The sequence below is a fragment of the Parasteatoda tepidariorum genome, chromosome 7 (assembly GCF_982258835.1).
Source record: "Parasteatoda tepidariorum strain Cologne lab strain chromosome 7, Ptep-v5.0, whole genome shotgun sequence".
Classification (NCBI taxonomy): domain Eukaryota; kingdom Metazoa; phylum Arthropoda; class Arachnida; order Araneae; family Theridiidae; genus Parasteatoda; species Parasteatoda tepidariorum.
This window is the reverse complement of record NC_141761.1, coordinates 29,094,455-29,109,753: the sequence shown is the minus strand read 5'-3', so window position 1 is coordinate 29,109,753 and position 15,299 is coordinate 29,094,455. Positions and strand designations below refer to the sequence as shown.

The following is a 15,299-nucleotide window of genomic DNA, read 5'->3' as shown; positions in this document are numbered from 1 at the left end:
AAAAATTAAAAAATGACGGGAAAATTTATCGAATTTCGTTCCGGTTTTCTGATTTCCGGATAACGGGTTCTGTACTTAGAGGAGACATTAGGGTAGAGAGAGCCAGTCTATTGTTTGGGCTCTGAAAACTTGTTCCAAGATGGGGGTTTCCTTTTTGGCGAAAAATTCATAGCTGGCGGTCGCATCGTACAGGAATATTTTCAAGAGTACCGAAAGATTTGTTCTCTCTTTTATTTTATTTTGAATGCTTTCCCAATTTTATTCGTGGATTGTAAAAGATAAGCTTTCAAATAAAAATACATTATAGTATGTGTGCTACATTTAATTATTTACTTTTAATTGCTTAATCATAAAAAGCTAATAGCATATTATTTAAGTATGACTTTGCCAGACAATGAAATAAAAATAATGATTTTTTGAATCGAACATACATTTGAAAGCATTTAAAATATAAAGAACTAATTGCAAATGATTATAGGTATTAATTATTTTTGTCAAAACGTCATAAGAGATAAATAAAAAAAATAACTACTTACTTCAATAGAATTTAAAGAACAGCAAGAAAATAATTAGATATCAATATTTTATTTTAAATAGTTAAAAAAAAAAAACATTATCATTCTGTTTTATATTACATTACGGCTTGAACTAAGAAATATATTTTCATTGTCAATCTTTGTTTAAAGAAAATCATTTTATCCATTTGATACAACATTCTGGCTTGATACGCAAACTATTTTCTAAGTCATTACTTTATAATCGGTAAATTTTAATAAGGAAAAAGAAATAAAATGTAATTTGCAAAGTTAGGAAATACATCTAATTTTTAAAAATACATCATGTCTTTTTTATATTACATTCTGACATGAATTATAAAATATGTTATCAGTGTTATCAGCGATAATAATTTATTTCAACCAATGCATACAATTAAAATTTTAGTGAGTTAACATAACATGATGAAAGTATTTAAATTAAAATAACAAATTTTGTTAGCATAGCATGATGAAAGTATTTAAATTAAAATAGCAAATTTTTGTCTTGTTATTTGTCCCTTTATCTTATTTTAAAAAAAAGTATTGCGAAATTCCATATAAGAACATACTGTTTACCAGTTGTTTGAAACATTGATAGCTCTCGACAGCTACTTGTAATTTTATATTTAAAAAATTAATTGATATTCAAAAAAAGAATTATTTCCTTTTTATTTCTCGAAATCAAAATTAAATTCATATAATGATAATAATAAATAGCCACACCTTTTATAATCCTATAACAATTATTTAATAATAGGACCTATTGTTAATAATAGAACCTATAATAACCTAGTTAATATTTTCCTCAATAATAAATGTACAGTAATAAATATAAAGCTTCCTAAGTAAATATGAATATCCAAACAATTTTTCCTATAAAATAAAATAGTAAGAAATATATTCTTCGGCTTATAAATTTTATTTAATAACGGAATTTTTAAAAGATAATTTTAGTTTTGATCCAAAAAATAATTTTTTGCATGAAATGTATTAAATATATAATTAAATAATTTAATATATGTGTAATTAAATTCGCTTGAAATTATTACAAAAAATTATTTTAATGCATCAATAAAAGTTACAGAGCGAAAATTAAAGCGATCTGTTTGCAAACATTGGCGTGAAAGAAATGCGCCAAATTCGATGCACGCGCTTTATCAGAAAAGGAGTAAAAATATCAGAATATTTGTATCAATATGAAATTTAATTGTAATGAAAATGCCTATCAATGTTAACTACATTATAATATATTAATTTAAATAAAAATATAAAAAAATAATTGCTATTTTGCTAGTTAAAAACCAATTAAATTCATTCCATAACTTGACGTGCTAACATATAAATAGAAAATAAATGTTTATAAGTGAATATAAAAGAATAAAAATCTTTCTTGTGAAATGTAAAAGGTCCTACTTTAATGAATTTTTTGTTGCATCCAAATGCACAGCAGTATACCACCATTTTTTTAAAATTTTATAGTTAAAAACACAGCTCATCAATTCACCTCCATAGGAAAAGAATGGGGAGAGGGTTTACTGGAGGGAAAATCGTCCAGGAATCACGTGACGATGTTCTTTGCAACGATGGGGGACTGGTTCTCTCTACCTAAATTACTCCTCTAAGGTTCTGTACTGTATTACCAAACTCAACCCCCCCCCCCCAGACCTCAATTTGAGCGTCATTATTCTGCCTGATCTCCACTATATAGAATAGGAGGATTTAAAACATGCCAAATTTTAATTTTGACACTGACGGGTTATTTTTCGAGGTTCATTTTCATTTTTCCCTTTTTTTTTTTTTGCAAACCCGTTTTCTTTCACACCGCTTTCATATCTCGTCAACTACAGCCCAATTTGTGAACAAATGCAAAACCTGAAAATCCAATTATTAGGGTATTTTTTACTCTCACTGTGCCATAAAAAAGGAAGGTTCTTAACGATTTTGAAATTGCAACCCACGCACTAGGGGCATGCTTAGGTTCGAGTTTGGTATTATTCGTAATACTTTTTTCTGAAATATTTGGCACGTGTATTTCTTTATTTTTGATCCGATGTGTATGGCTAGAGATATTAGACCATTATAGTAGTACTTTTCAAACACCCTGCATGATTATAATCATTGTGGGAATTATAAACACTTTATCTCGTTCTAAAAGTCTATAACTGCTTTTTTATTTTATTTTTCAGACTTACTCAAGTGAAAGACATTTCAGGAAATCCGATGCAAATATTTCGACTGGGTTCTAAATACAGATACAGGTCTATTTTTATTTGCTTTATTTTTATCTTTTAAATTAATGACTGTAGTGTTTTCTTCTTCTTGATAATGGTTGTTGTATGTTTAGTTATTTTTAGAAAAAAAAATTCCTTTTAAATATTTACCAAGGAACTTTTAAAAAAAATCGGATAATAATATGCAAATATCAGTAACAAAAATATCAGCATTTGATGATTAAAATCATCATCAGTAGCATATGATAATCATAAAATAACGCAATGCATTAGTACTGTACTATTTTTTGTAACACAATTGTGAAATTCTTACTTAAATTTTTTAATGATATTAAGCAGTTGGGAAGAAAATGCTTTCAAAATCCCAATTGTTTTTTAATTTTCCTTCTGACTAAATTAAAAAGGAGAAGAAATTCTATGACGTTTTATAAGATTTCCCTACCTTTGACTTCTATATAATAGGCAAAAAAAAATGTACTTATCATCTTTGAATATCAAACTATTAAAAAAAAACTATAACCATTTTCTTCCAATAAATTAACAGTCGAACCTGGATTGTAGCAAACTTTGATAACACGATTTTTTCGATATCATGAAAAATCACTTCAGCATTGGCTATTCTGATAATGGAAAACGCACCTTTATTTATTTCTCAGTGACCCTTGATTTCCCAAATTTCTTAGATAAAAAGAACTATGATACCTGTGTAAAAATAAGACAGTCAGTCCATCGAAAGAAAAATTTGCTAATTTCATGAATTTAATAAAAACTGTAACTTATGAAAAGTTAATTACTAGTGACGATAATTACTAGTGACAGTTTGTAGCAATTAGAGGGAATCAAAAATAGTAAAAGGGGAGGGAAAAAAAGTTATAATAGCATTTAAAGATACACCGAAGAGCCATTGCATTATGACAACCCTCCATCTATAACAATGGGCTCACCCAGGTTTTCATGGTTTCTCGCCCAGGAACAATGTTTTCATGGGGCACATTAGGTAGGACCCATAATCCTCATAGAACAATACCTGAAGTCTGTAAGCTACTTGAACATAGTTGCAGACCAGGTTCACCCATTCATGGCAACAGAGTTTCCTGCGGGGGGTGGTGTTCACCAACAGGATAATGCACCATGTCTTAAGGGTCGAATCGTCATGGATTGGTTCGAGGAACATTCCAGTGACTTTCAAGTCATGTCTTGGCCCCCAAATTCACCTGACCTTAATCCAATAGAGCATTTGTGGTCCTACTTGGAAAACCAATTTCATGCTGCCACGCTACCCCCTCGCAATGTGAGGGAATTGCAGGACCAGTTGGTGAGCGCTTGGTACCAGATACCTCAGACTACCTATCAGCACCTTGTGGAATCAATGCCACGGCGGGTGCTGACAGTTTTGATGGCTAAAGGTGGTCCTACATGTTATTAGCACGGTGGTCATAATGCAATGGCTCTTTGGTGTATATCAGAAGCTGACGCGACAAAAAAATTTCAGTAAAATATAAATTCAAATGAAGGCAATAACATTGTTTAAAGTAACTTATTTTAAAGTAAATTTGGGATATGTAACTTTTGAAATGCCGAAGCAGTTATTATTAATACCAATGCGTTATTATTATTTATTGAATTTGTGATATTGAGGTTTGACTGTAGTAAAATTAATGCAAGAATTTTGGGAGATAAGGTATGACAAAGAAGTGCTACCTCGCAAATAACCTAAAAAGTTAAGTTTACAGTGTTAATTAATCCAGTGTAATTGATACTAAATGGGCTTCTTCAACAACTTTTTAAAAAAAAAATGTTCTGTAATCTTAAAAAACTATGAATTCTTTGCATTAGATAAACTTCAGATTTCTGAAAACAAACCTGTTTCTTTCAGAAATAGCAGCGCTTTCAAGGTAAACATCCAGAAACATAATTTTGCTTTAAAACGTACGATAACAGCCTGTGGCAAAATCATCATACTTGATTCGAGAAGTTCATGCTCTGGCGAACCTAAAAATTTCATCATAAGCTCAAAGTACTTTTTGTCACCTATTTTGAACTGAACTGAAGTTCAAGAAATAAAATGTGATCATCATGAAACTTCGTTACCATCGAAACCATCGTGATACTTTGTTCTTTTCTTTACTTTACGTTTTCTCTTTTCGCAATCTGTTTAATGTTTTTCTTCAGTTATTACTTGCTCGATTATTCTTGTTCGTTTTTAATTTTGTTGTTAAGTTTTCATTAAAGTTATGTTTAAATTTAGCATTTCTCCTTTTTATTTATCTTTGGCGACAGTCTCAACTGAACACGCAGACTCATAATAAACGCAACCGATTTCTCGCCAAAGATAAGTGGTGACCCGGTTTTTGTGTGGATTTAGCGCCTCTGTTACATTTGTGGATTGAAATCTTCACATGTGCAATTGACCAACATCAAAATTATCCATTGAAATTCTCCAGAATACTTCAAAATATGCCATTGCCGGAAGAAAATAGTTCAGAAGCAGTACCAGCATCGGAAATATCACGAATAGCAGTCAAACCTCCACCTTTTTGGAAGAATAATCCTAAATTGTGGTTTGCCCAAATCGAAGCCCAATTTGAAATTTCTGGCATTACAAGAGAAGACACAAAATTTAATCATGTTGTTGCCGCCGTTGAATCTCATATTTTGGATTCCATTCAAGACTTGATTATCAGTCCACCTGGAAGTAATCAATATTCCGTTTTGAAGACACGACTCATCGAAATCTATGCTGAGAGCGAAACTTCTAAATTACGAACTTTATTACAAGGTGTTGAAGTTGGCGTCCAGCGCCCATCCTTACTGTTAAAACGAATGCGAGATTTAGCAGAAAAGCATTTCAACGATGATTTACTAAAATCACTGTGGCTTGATAGACTACCAGCTAATATAAAATTAGTGTTGGTTGCTTCTAGTGAACAGTTAACTAACTTGGCAACTATGGCTGACCGAATTCTAGAGTTTGTTTCAGCTAACTTTTTACATAGAAACCATAAGTTCGAATTAATCCACGAAGTATAAGCTTAGTATAGGAAATCCTAAAAAGTTTTAAAGCCCCTCCACCAAAAAAAAGAAGCGTTGTTCTGACTATATTTATTATGGTGGTAGGTGGTTATTGGTTTGGTAACTATATCTTACAATGGACTAACACTTCGTAGGTAATTTAGATATTTAGAACTTATTGTTGCCAACGTTACGCATCATATGACAAACCGATTCGTTCGTTTACTTTCCAATGGCTGAAAATAATATGCAAGTTATTATTTCTTTGTACAGTGGTCGAACAGAGCAACAAGTTAGAAATGAAACAAAGCAAATCAGAAGACCTCCTCCTCCTATAGTAAGAGTTCCAAGCAGACGATTTCAAAAAAGACTAGGGGAACCAGATGGAGCTGATGGTAATGAAGACAAAGCTTTTTTTATTTTCTTATTTTTCTTTTTATTCTTTAATATTTAGTTCGAATTGATTTCATTTTAATGCAGCTGACGTGATGGAGAAGGAGATCTTCAAACGGAATATAATGAATGATGTTAAAGACGACATGGCACTCGTTCAAGTAATCACATCGTAAGTAGCTTGATCAAACCATGAATTCAGTTTTATTTTTTTTTTCTGTGTTGGTATAAAGGGTGTTCCGTTATGACAACCCTTAATATATATTTTCTAAAAATCTTGATCAGAAATGCATTTAAAAAGTATATACATCAAGGGTTCCAAGTTAACACTTAAGGAAGAGAGAAAAACGCTTTCGAAATCAGTTTAAATACAAGTTAAGAAGGCGGGACTGAAAACAGTAAAACAAATATAGCTGCCTGATTAAACTTATGGGGGTTTGCAGTTTTGAACCCAATCCAGAAGACAAGGGAACTCTTGGCTCGAGTATTGGGAGAAATTTGTCTTCGTGGTGGACTTTTTTGATGGAGCTAACCCGCATTTGTGTTACATGGAGAGGAAGATCACGAGAACCTCCCACGGATAGCCTGACGGCAAAGGGACTCTAACCCATGATCCGTCTACCACTGAGGATATTTCACGTCAGCACTGTGGTCGGTGCAACCCGGATGCGGAATTCGTATCGACTGGGATTCTAATTCGGTTCGCCTCATTGGAAGGTGAACGCTCTATCCCCTGGAGAAATTTGCTCTCGTGGAGGACTTTTTGATAGAACTAATCAGCATTTGCGTTATATGGAGAGGAAAACTACCCATTTTTAGCCCGACGGCAAATCATTTCTAACCCATGATCAGTCTGATATTGAAGATTTTTTACGTCAGCACTGTGGTCGGTGCTAGTCGGTTGTTGATTTCGGGGTCATTGCTGGGTTTCGAACCCGTTTCACCTCCTTGGAGGGTGAACACTCCATCCCCATAGCCATCACGGCTCTACATGAAATAATTTAATTTAATTTAATAACCGTCGTTGAACAGCTGACCCAACTTTGGGTTTACGACTACTTATGTGTAACTCAGTAACTTTGTAATTTTGAACCCAATCCAGAAGACAAGGGAACTTCTAATGTATATGAATGTTTCTTTCTTCTTTTTTTTAAGTGTTCCTCTGTACAGATCAGTATCTACTCCAGCTGGCCTTTCAGCTGCACATCAGCAGCAAGCAAATGATGTAAATCCGTGGGAAGATCCTAACCACAGGTAACAAAATTATATGATATGGTTTTCACTTACAACATTAAAATATCTCTAACTAAGAATAAAATATTATCCCTCTAGCTTACAAAAAAAATTTAAATTCTTCTATCGCTATTTTATCTTGAGATATTTGATTTGGAAAATTTGCCTGCTTTATCTTTTAATACAATATTCCTTGCTAGATGCAACTTTAATTAACAGTCATTAATAATTCATAGATTTTTTTTTAAAGAACTTAATGAAATGAATTTTTGTGGATTTAATTTATTGAAAAATTTTTTTACTTGGAATATAAATCTTTGTTTAAAGACTTGCTGGAATGTAATCGTAATACTGTTCCCAAATCTCATTTAAAATCGCTATTTAACTAAATTTTTTAGTTGTGATAGCAACAACTCTTCCTATATTTAATCGTGTTATGAAGGTTAGATTAAGATTTTTAAAAATTTGTATCATAAGCAAAGAAATCCCCATTTCCAAAATTTTTCAACCCTCAATATAGGCAGAAAAATAGGTTTTTCAACTGGAGTATTAAGGATTCAAACATCATTAAAAGACTATTTAAACAAAATAAATAGTTAACAAGAAAATAATCTTTTGTACATTGTACATTCGTCTAGTTACAAGCCTGTGAAAGTAGCAGATTTTTAATAAGGGTGTCCAACGATAGGGACTGACTGTTTTCAAAATTAAAAATCTCGGAAACAAAAGATGATAGAGAAGTTAAACTAACAATATGTTTGTCGCGAAGCTCGTAAAAATTGTATACAGAATTTTTGAAATTAGTTACAAAAGTTGCCCACAAACCAGTTCCATCAGTTTTAGCATTAAAATGTGAAAGGAGGTTGTCGTAACATCATAGCAAGCTTGCAAAGTCTTCCGAATTCATTTGCTGCTTGTTTCGTTTAAAGTTGTATTAAAAGAACACGTTATATTAAAAACACTACAAGTATAATAATATTGGATGGCGAGTTTTTCCTAGCTTTTTAGACGTAAAACTCAGTCGGGAGTAGTAACCTGGAAGTCTTACGACTTTTTTTTTTCCTAACTTTTTAGACGTGAAACTCAGTCGAGAGTAGTAACCTGGAAGTCTTACGACTTTTTTTTTTTTTTTTTTTTTTAACGAAAGAGGTATTTATCTGAAACTGTGTTTATAATTGCGGAAAATAGCTGTTTTTTTTAATATTTGTATCAAAATTTCAAGATCAAAGATTTTTTTAAAATATATTTTATTCATTGTGCATTACATTTTGTTGTACTCTGTAAAAGGATTTGGTATTTTAAATTATAACAAATCCTTTCTTTCATTTCTCTAATGTAATTAACTCTTGATCCTTGCAGAGGATTGTTTTCCAGTAGGCAATCTCTGGCATCGTCCCGTGGCAGCAGCAGAAGATCAGTTCACAAATCTCATCACAGGCGATCTAGTTCCGTAGACAGTCAAACGAGCACTGACTCTCGGCACAGGCGGCGGTAAGAATCAAAATTTTGTTTTATTGTCATGAGGTTGAAAATGATGATTCCCAAGAATAAAACTCATGTCTTCAACAATTTATAATTACCTATGCTTTTTCTTCGAAATGTCTTTTTAAATTTATTTTAAAATTAACAATTTTATACTTTGCTTTTTATTCGTCTAAGAAGAATTCTTCAAGAGTCTTCATGGATTCTAAGCTTTACATTTTCTTCCTAGAATAAAACTCAGAAGATCTTCATCAAATAACGAATTTTTGCTTTGCTTTTTTTCAGTGAGGAATAAAACTCAAATCGTCTTCTTTCGTTATTACGTCTACGCTTCACTTTTTTACACAAAGAATAAAACTAAAAAAGTCTTCATAAATTAACAAATCTAGGCTTCTTTAAAGTATAAAACTAAAAATGTGTTCGCCAATTAAATTTCTACAAGTTACATTTTTTCTGAAAAGAATAATTATAAATATCACAATTTATTTCTATTGTCTTTTTAATCTCAAGTCATCTACAGCAGTGTTCCCCAACCCCCGGTCCGCTGACCGGTACCGGTCCGTTGATCAAATGGTACCGGGCCGCCCATTCCATTGAAATGGAATTTAAATTCCTAGGTTTAAACCACAAATTAAAAATATCTGTGTTCCATTAAAATTTTATTTATTGAAAAAAAAGTGGCCCCCGAAGGTAGTGACATAAATTTTTTAATGTTTGTAATGTATCATTGTCTCCGATTACCCCCAGATGGAACCGTCTCACTGCAAAGAAACAAGCTCAGGGTTCTCATTGGTTTAAGGTTCTAGTAAGCTAAAATGTTAAATCACTTTATATTTATATTTTGGTGCAACTGTATTTTATTTTGATGGCATGTTTAAATACAATTAAATTAAAATTAGTAAATTAAAATAATCTAGAATGTAAACAATCAACGCCCCCCCCCCCCAGCGGGCCGCGGTAAAATTATTAAACTTTGACAGGTCCACGGTGATAAAAAGGTTGGGGAACACTGATCTACAGTATCTCAAGCCATCTTTATACGTGGACAATTGCGCGATCCGTGAGAGAACTTTTTAGTTCCACGAAGCAATTGTTAATGAACTTAATGTTATTATTAAAGAAACTTTAATTAACAATTATCATCACTTAACTTTTCTGTCTCATTTTGGTTGACATGTTAAATAAAATTTCATTGAAAGCAAACATTGTGCTTAACTGAAAACGTGTCTTCTAGAAAAGCATTTAATTAGAAAAAAAATTTAAAAATCGCTTAAAACACGTCAATTTTGCTTTTGAGGAAAACACTTAAAACCCACTCTTTTCAGTTACGAAACTTTCATCTTCGTCCAAAAAAATGAAACAGTAGTTTGCGCAAGCTTAAATGTTTTCTATTTGGTGGTCCATGAGAACCTAATAATTGGTGACCACTGACCTGTAGCAAAAACACTTACCATTCTACCAGTTAGTTTTTTTATTTTAGTTTTTTTTTAAGAATACAATTAGGAAATTCAAAGTCTAGACATGATCTAAACACTAATTCATTAGGTGAACCGCAAAGTAATGTCGCCTCTTTTTTATGTTTGTTATCAAAACCTTATTTTTAATCTATAATGTATTCACCCTCGTTAGCAACAATCTTTCAATGCCGGATCGAAAATCAATCAAAATGGATCGAAAAAAAAAGGAATTGCTTTTTAAGACTAACGAATATTTAATGCGCCGAAACGACATTACTTTCCGGTCCCCCTAATGTATGTGTACGTACAAAGTGAATCCTTCACTTTTTCCACATTCGTGTGTATCTTAAATTTTTAAGATTCTTACTTTTTCCCACAATTCCGAAAAATATATTTTATTTTATATTATAACCGTCGTTGAACAGCTGACCCTACTTTAGTTTTACGACTACGGATGTTCTATTCCGCAGCCTTGTAATTTTGAACCCAATCCGGAAGACAAGAAAACTGCTGGGTCAAGTGTTAAGAGAAATTCGAAAAGATATTGGGTTTTTTCACTTTTGATATTATACGCATCGTTGCTTTTATTTTTCAGAAAATACGCTAGGCGATATTGTAAATATTTCGCCATATCTTCGTAAACAATATGGGGAATCAAGCTTCTTTTGTACATAAAACTCATTTTTCAAAGTTACTTATAGCCAAAAACAATTTTTGAATTTTCGTTATAAACAAAAATTAATTTATTTACATATCGTTGAAAGATTCGCCAACATGTCAAACTGCATAATGTTAAATAATTTGGTGTAAATACGTTCGGGGACATGGTGGACCTTACGGCCTGCTTTAAAACATCTTCGACCCCTGGTTTGCGTACTGCATCCCAAAGGTAGAATTTTCTATATGATTTGATAAATATCAAACAAAGCAAACTTCCAACAAAGCAAAGCTTCCAGCTCTGAACAATCTAATATTAGTTTTATCGCACTTTGTTATGAATTATTTTTCTTAGGTTTCCCGTGTTTAGTTTTCTTGTGTTAGGTTATCACAAGTAAAATCAACATTAATAACTCTGTAACGTATGGGGATGACGTCACCAAATTAATATTTCAAAAGGTATGGGAAATCATATGTTTTTTCTATTTTTTTTATTGATGACTATGTTTTTAAAGAACGTTTCGCTGAAATTAATTAGTGGAAACTCAACAAGAACTAATGGAATAGAATTGAGTTATGGAAAAATTTTGATAAATTCTGAATATCATAATCTAAATGATTATACGCTAGGTTATTCTTTCTTGAACTTCTAACTCAGATTACAGTAAATCTAATAGTATGAAGTTGCACCGGAATATATAGCAAGTAATAAAAATAAGATAACTATTAACTGCCATGAATGTGTATAATGGTGATATTATAGAACTAATCCGTTTCAGAGGGCAAGTAAAAAATTTATTAACACAAAGCCAATATTATGCACCTTTGTAGAACTGGCTCTCATTTCCACAGTAGTTATAACGGCAATATTAGAAGTATTTAATACCACATTTAATTAAGTATTACTGGCGTCAATAATAGCTTGGAAATTTCTTTACGACCTTCGAAATAAATACCGATATTAATTCATGTGGCTCAAAATGATTATAAAAACATTAGTATCGTTACTTGAATTACAATGAATTAATTTTGGTAATTGGTACAAATTGAAATAAAGTCTTATAGTGAAAAAATAAATTAATGGAAAAAATCAGCTTGCAAGAAAACGGAAAGTTATAGAACTGTAAAAAAGAATTTCCAAATTGTTATTAACACCAATGATGCTTAATAAAATGGATCATAGGAGAAAATAAGAAATCTTTCGCTAAAATGCTATATATTAATGAGAAAATTCTTTATCTATCTAAAAAAACAGTAAAAAATCACTTTATTATTATTGTTATGAAAGATCCTAAATTAATTTTAGTAATAGGTATTGATGCTTTAATTGGTGTTTTAATAGTTACTAAATATACTAATTTATACTAAGATTACTGTGGGAATAGGTTTTTACGGCTCACCGAAAGGGATAGCTACCACAGAAAATTAATGATTATGGTAATTTTTGATTTTCAGGAGTTGACCTCGAGCAATAGCATTATGCCAAATGATACTCATGAATATAATTGACTTTTATTTTGATAGGATGAGCTTATAAAAACATGTTTTACTTAATCTGATAATATAGAGCTAAAAGCTACTGGGAACAACAAAATATTTTGCGTAACGGTTTTTTAATACAAGTATCTATGTAATTTTTTTTTTTTTTTTTGTAATGTAAATAGCAATATAGCGAGCGGCAAATTCATAATGGAGGTAAAATTGATTAGAGTGCAAAAATTCATTGTTTACTTTGGTAATATCACAAGAGAATAATAATTTAAATATAAATTTAATGGAGATGAGAAAGCAGCTATTCTTGAAGGGTATTTTCTTAAAATCGCCCATAATACCGATTGTTAGAATTCTATTTAAAAATGAAATTAAAAAGGTATGCTTGCTAGAAGTCACAAATTAATATTTAATTTTAATTTAATATAAGGAATAAAAAACAAAAAGAATAATGAAACTAATCAAATCACTAGTGAAAAAAGAGAAATTCAAATTATTTGATAGCCCAATGATTCAAATAATCATTTTTCAACTTCTGCTCTCTTCTCAACCAGTTTTGATGCTTTGAGCCTAGATTCCTCAGTTGCAATTCATTTGATTACAATAACGAATTTTTTTTTTCTGGCTTAGTACAATTCTTAATGTGTATATTTTATTTTTGCTCTATTTTTGACAAGTACACTATTTAAGTACTAATGGTGGTTATTATGGTACATCCCCTATAGGTATCACTCCTGTTAAAGTTAAGTGGATATATCTGGGAGTAAGTGACTTGTAAAAATTTTCAGCGGAAACTACTGATCGTAATATCAAGTACACAATCTCCGGTAACTGAAATGTGTTGCATTACTTTGAAACTGAAATTACTTTACTGAGTTTTTGAAAAAAACACAAATGTCGTAGAACTGTAATCTGATCTGTGATGGAAATTATGTTACTGCACTGTAGCAAAAACATACGTTGTTCAGTAGAATACATGGTTTAATCTCCTAATTCAGTGTGACACAACCTCCTTTAACGCTAGAATTCAGGGCTCGAAAAACAGCCCGTCCTCGACGGGCAAAAATTCTCCGCGGACAACGAATTTCTCGAATCCGGACGGCCATTTTCCCGTTAATGATCGTGATACATTTTCAATTTTTGTTATCTTATAAGAGTCTTGTAAGTTACAAGGCAGCAAAATGACCCACAATACAGCAACATACTGCGCATATATTGATGTTTTCTCTGTCTGGGAGTACTGCAGCGGTTGAAAGGGGCTTTGCAGCAATAAACTTACAAAAAAACACAATACGTACTGGTCTTAAACAAGAAGCTTTAAAAGCAATTATGAACATCTACCTAAATGGGAAAAACCCCTTTCAGATTTCTGTTCAGAAACCTCTGTAAATCATTGGCTTGATTGTGGAACTGGCAAACGTCATATTTGATTCATTTAAAAAGCGCAGTACCCTCGGATAACTTGACCCTTGTCATTTAAATTATTTCATAAAAGAAATACTAGGTTACTATTAGTAACCTAGTATTTCTTTTATTACTGTATAATGTAATCCTAGTAACGACTAATTCATTGTACAATTTATATAAATGTTTGTAATAAATAGGAGAAAATTATATTTTTATTTATTTAAAAGCGACGGGTTAGTTTCAACGGAGGACGGGTGCATTGTTGAACAAGCCGTCCTCGGGGACGGGTAAAATTTCTGTGTTTTTTCGAGCCCTGCTAGAATTAATAGATCTGGGCATCGTTGGCTTGCAGTGCCATCTGTTCGAAACTTTTGTAACTATATTCACCTTGTTGTATAATATTTTACAGCTTCAACAATAGACATACCGTTTGTTTCGTTCCTCTATTACCCTTTGTTTCCGATACTTTTAATTTTGAAATCAGTCACTCCTCTGCGGGACACTTTGTACACCTGGTGTTGAGATGGTGGGGTGTATTATTGTAGGAACTATAACTTTCATCAGAGGGTTTCTCAGCAAGGATATATGAAAATGTGTGAAGAAGGAACTGTTCGCATGCAGAATCTGAGAATTCTGAAATCCGGGAAAAGTTCTCAAGGTTATATTCTTTAAGGCATGCCAATATGTCAATTGTCAACATGTCAATTTTCTTTCAGTCACCACCGGAGTAAAAGAAGTTCAGACAATGAAAGTGAGATATCAAAATCATCAAGAGGTTCCAGATCTTCAAAGAACGGAACTTCTCACAGAAAAGCAAGGTAGGCAAGGTTTTACAATATTAAGTAATAATATAATGACATTAAAGGGGTCATTTTGGGAGGAATTTGAATCCGTTACAGAACTTGTGTTTTCTCGTTAATAACAGATACTTTACAAAAAAAATTCCTTAGAAAAAAATTACCAATATTTTTTCATTTATTTATTTTTTTAAATTTAAAAATGCACCCCCACACGCAAAATTCTTCTTTTGAAAAAGGAAGTCGATAAAGATATGGGTTTATAATTTTTAAACTGCAACTCCGTAAAAGTTATGGTTTTTGTATTTTTTTTCCCTTTCCAACAAACCAGAACCTTACTTTCACACATTTGCAAAAATAGAACCCTGGTGAAATGATCTCGATTCTCCGGTAATTTTAGATTTAGAAAATTATGGGTTGATTTTACAATAATTCTTAAAAAGCAGAACCTTTTACAGAAAATCTTAATAGAGATCACTTATTTCTGTTGTTTTAAATCCCACAAATTTCTTTTTATACAATTAAACAAGATTTATTAAAAATGACACCATCATTGTTGGGGATCATCCTCCATAAAAGTATCCTTTCTTTCGCATCTTTTCT

At 31.7% G+C, this 15,299-nt stretch overlaps 1 protein-coding gene across 2 annotated transcripts in view; it reads left to right on the top strand.

Moving 5' to 3' along the window:
- The window catches only part of LOC107447560 (band 4.1-like protein 4), an 85,137-nt gene that overhangs the window by 52,697 nt on the left and 17,141 nt on the right, over positions 1–15,299 (top strand). For both annotated transcript variants that reach the window (XM_087167579.1, XM_087167578.1), the window contains exons 11-16: positions 2,723–2,794; positions 6,053–6,174; positions 6,260–6,344; positions 7,328–7,426; positions 8,765–8,896; positions 14,616–14,717. In XM_087167579.1, coding sequence (XP_087023705.1) covers positions 2,723–2,794; positions 6,053–6,174; positions 6,260–6,344; positions 7,328–7,426; positions 8,765–8,896; positions 14,616–14,717 — 612 coding nt within the window. The remainder of the gene's footprint in view (positions 1–2,722; positions 2,795–6,052; positions 6,175–6,259; positions 6,345–7,327; positions 7,427–8,764; positions 8,897–14,615; positions 14,718–15,299) is intronic.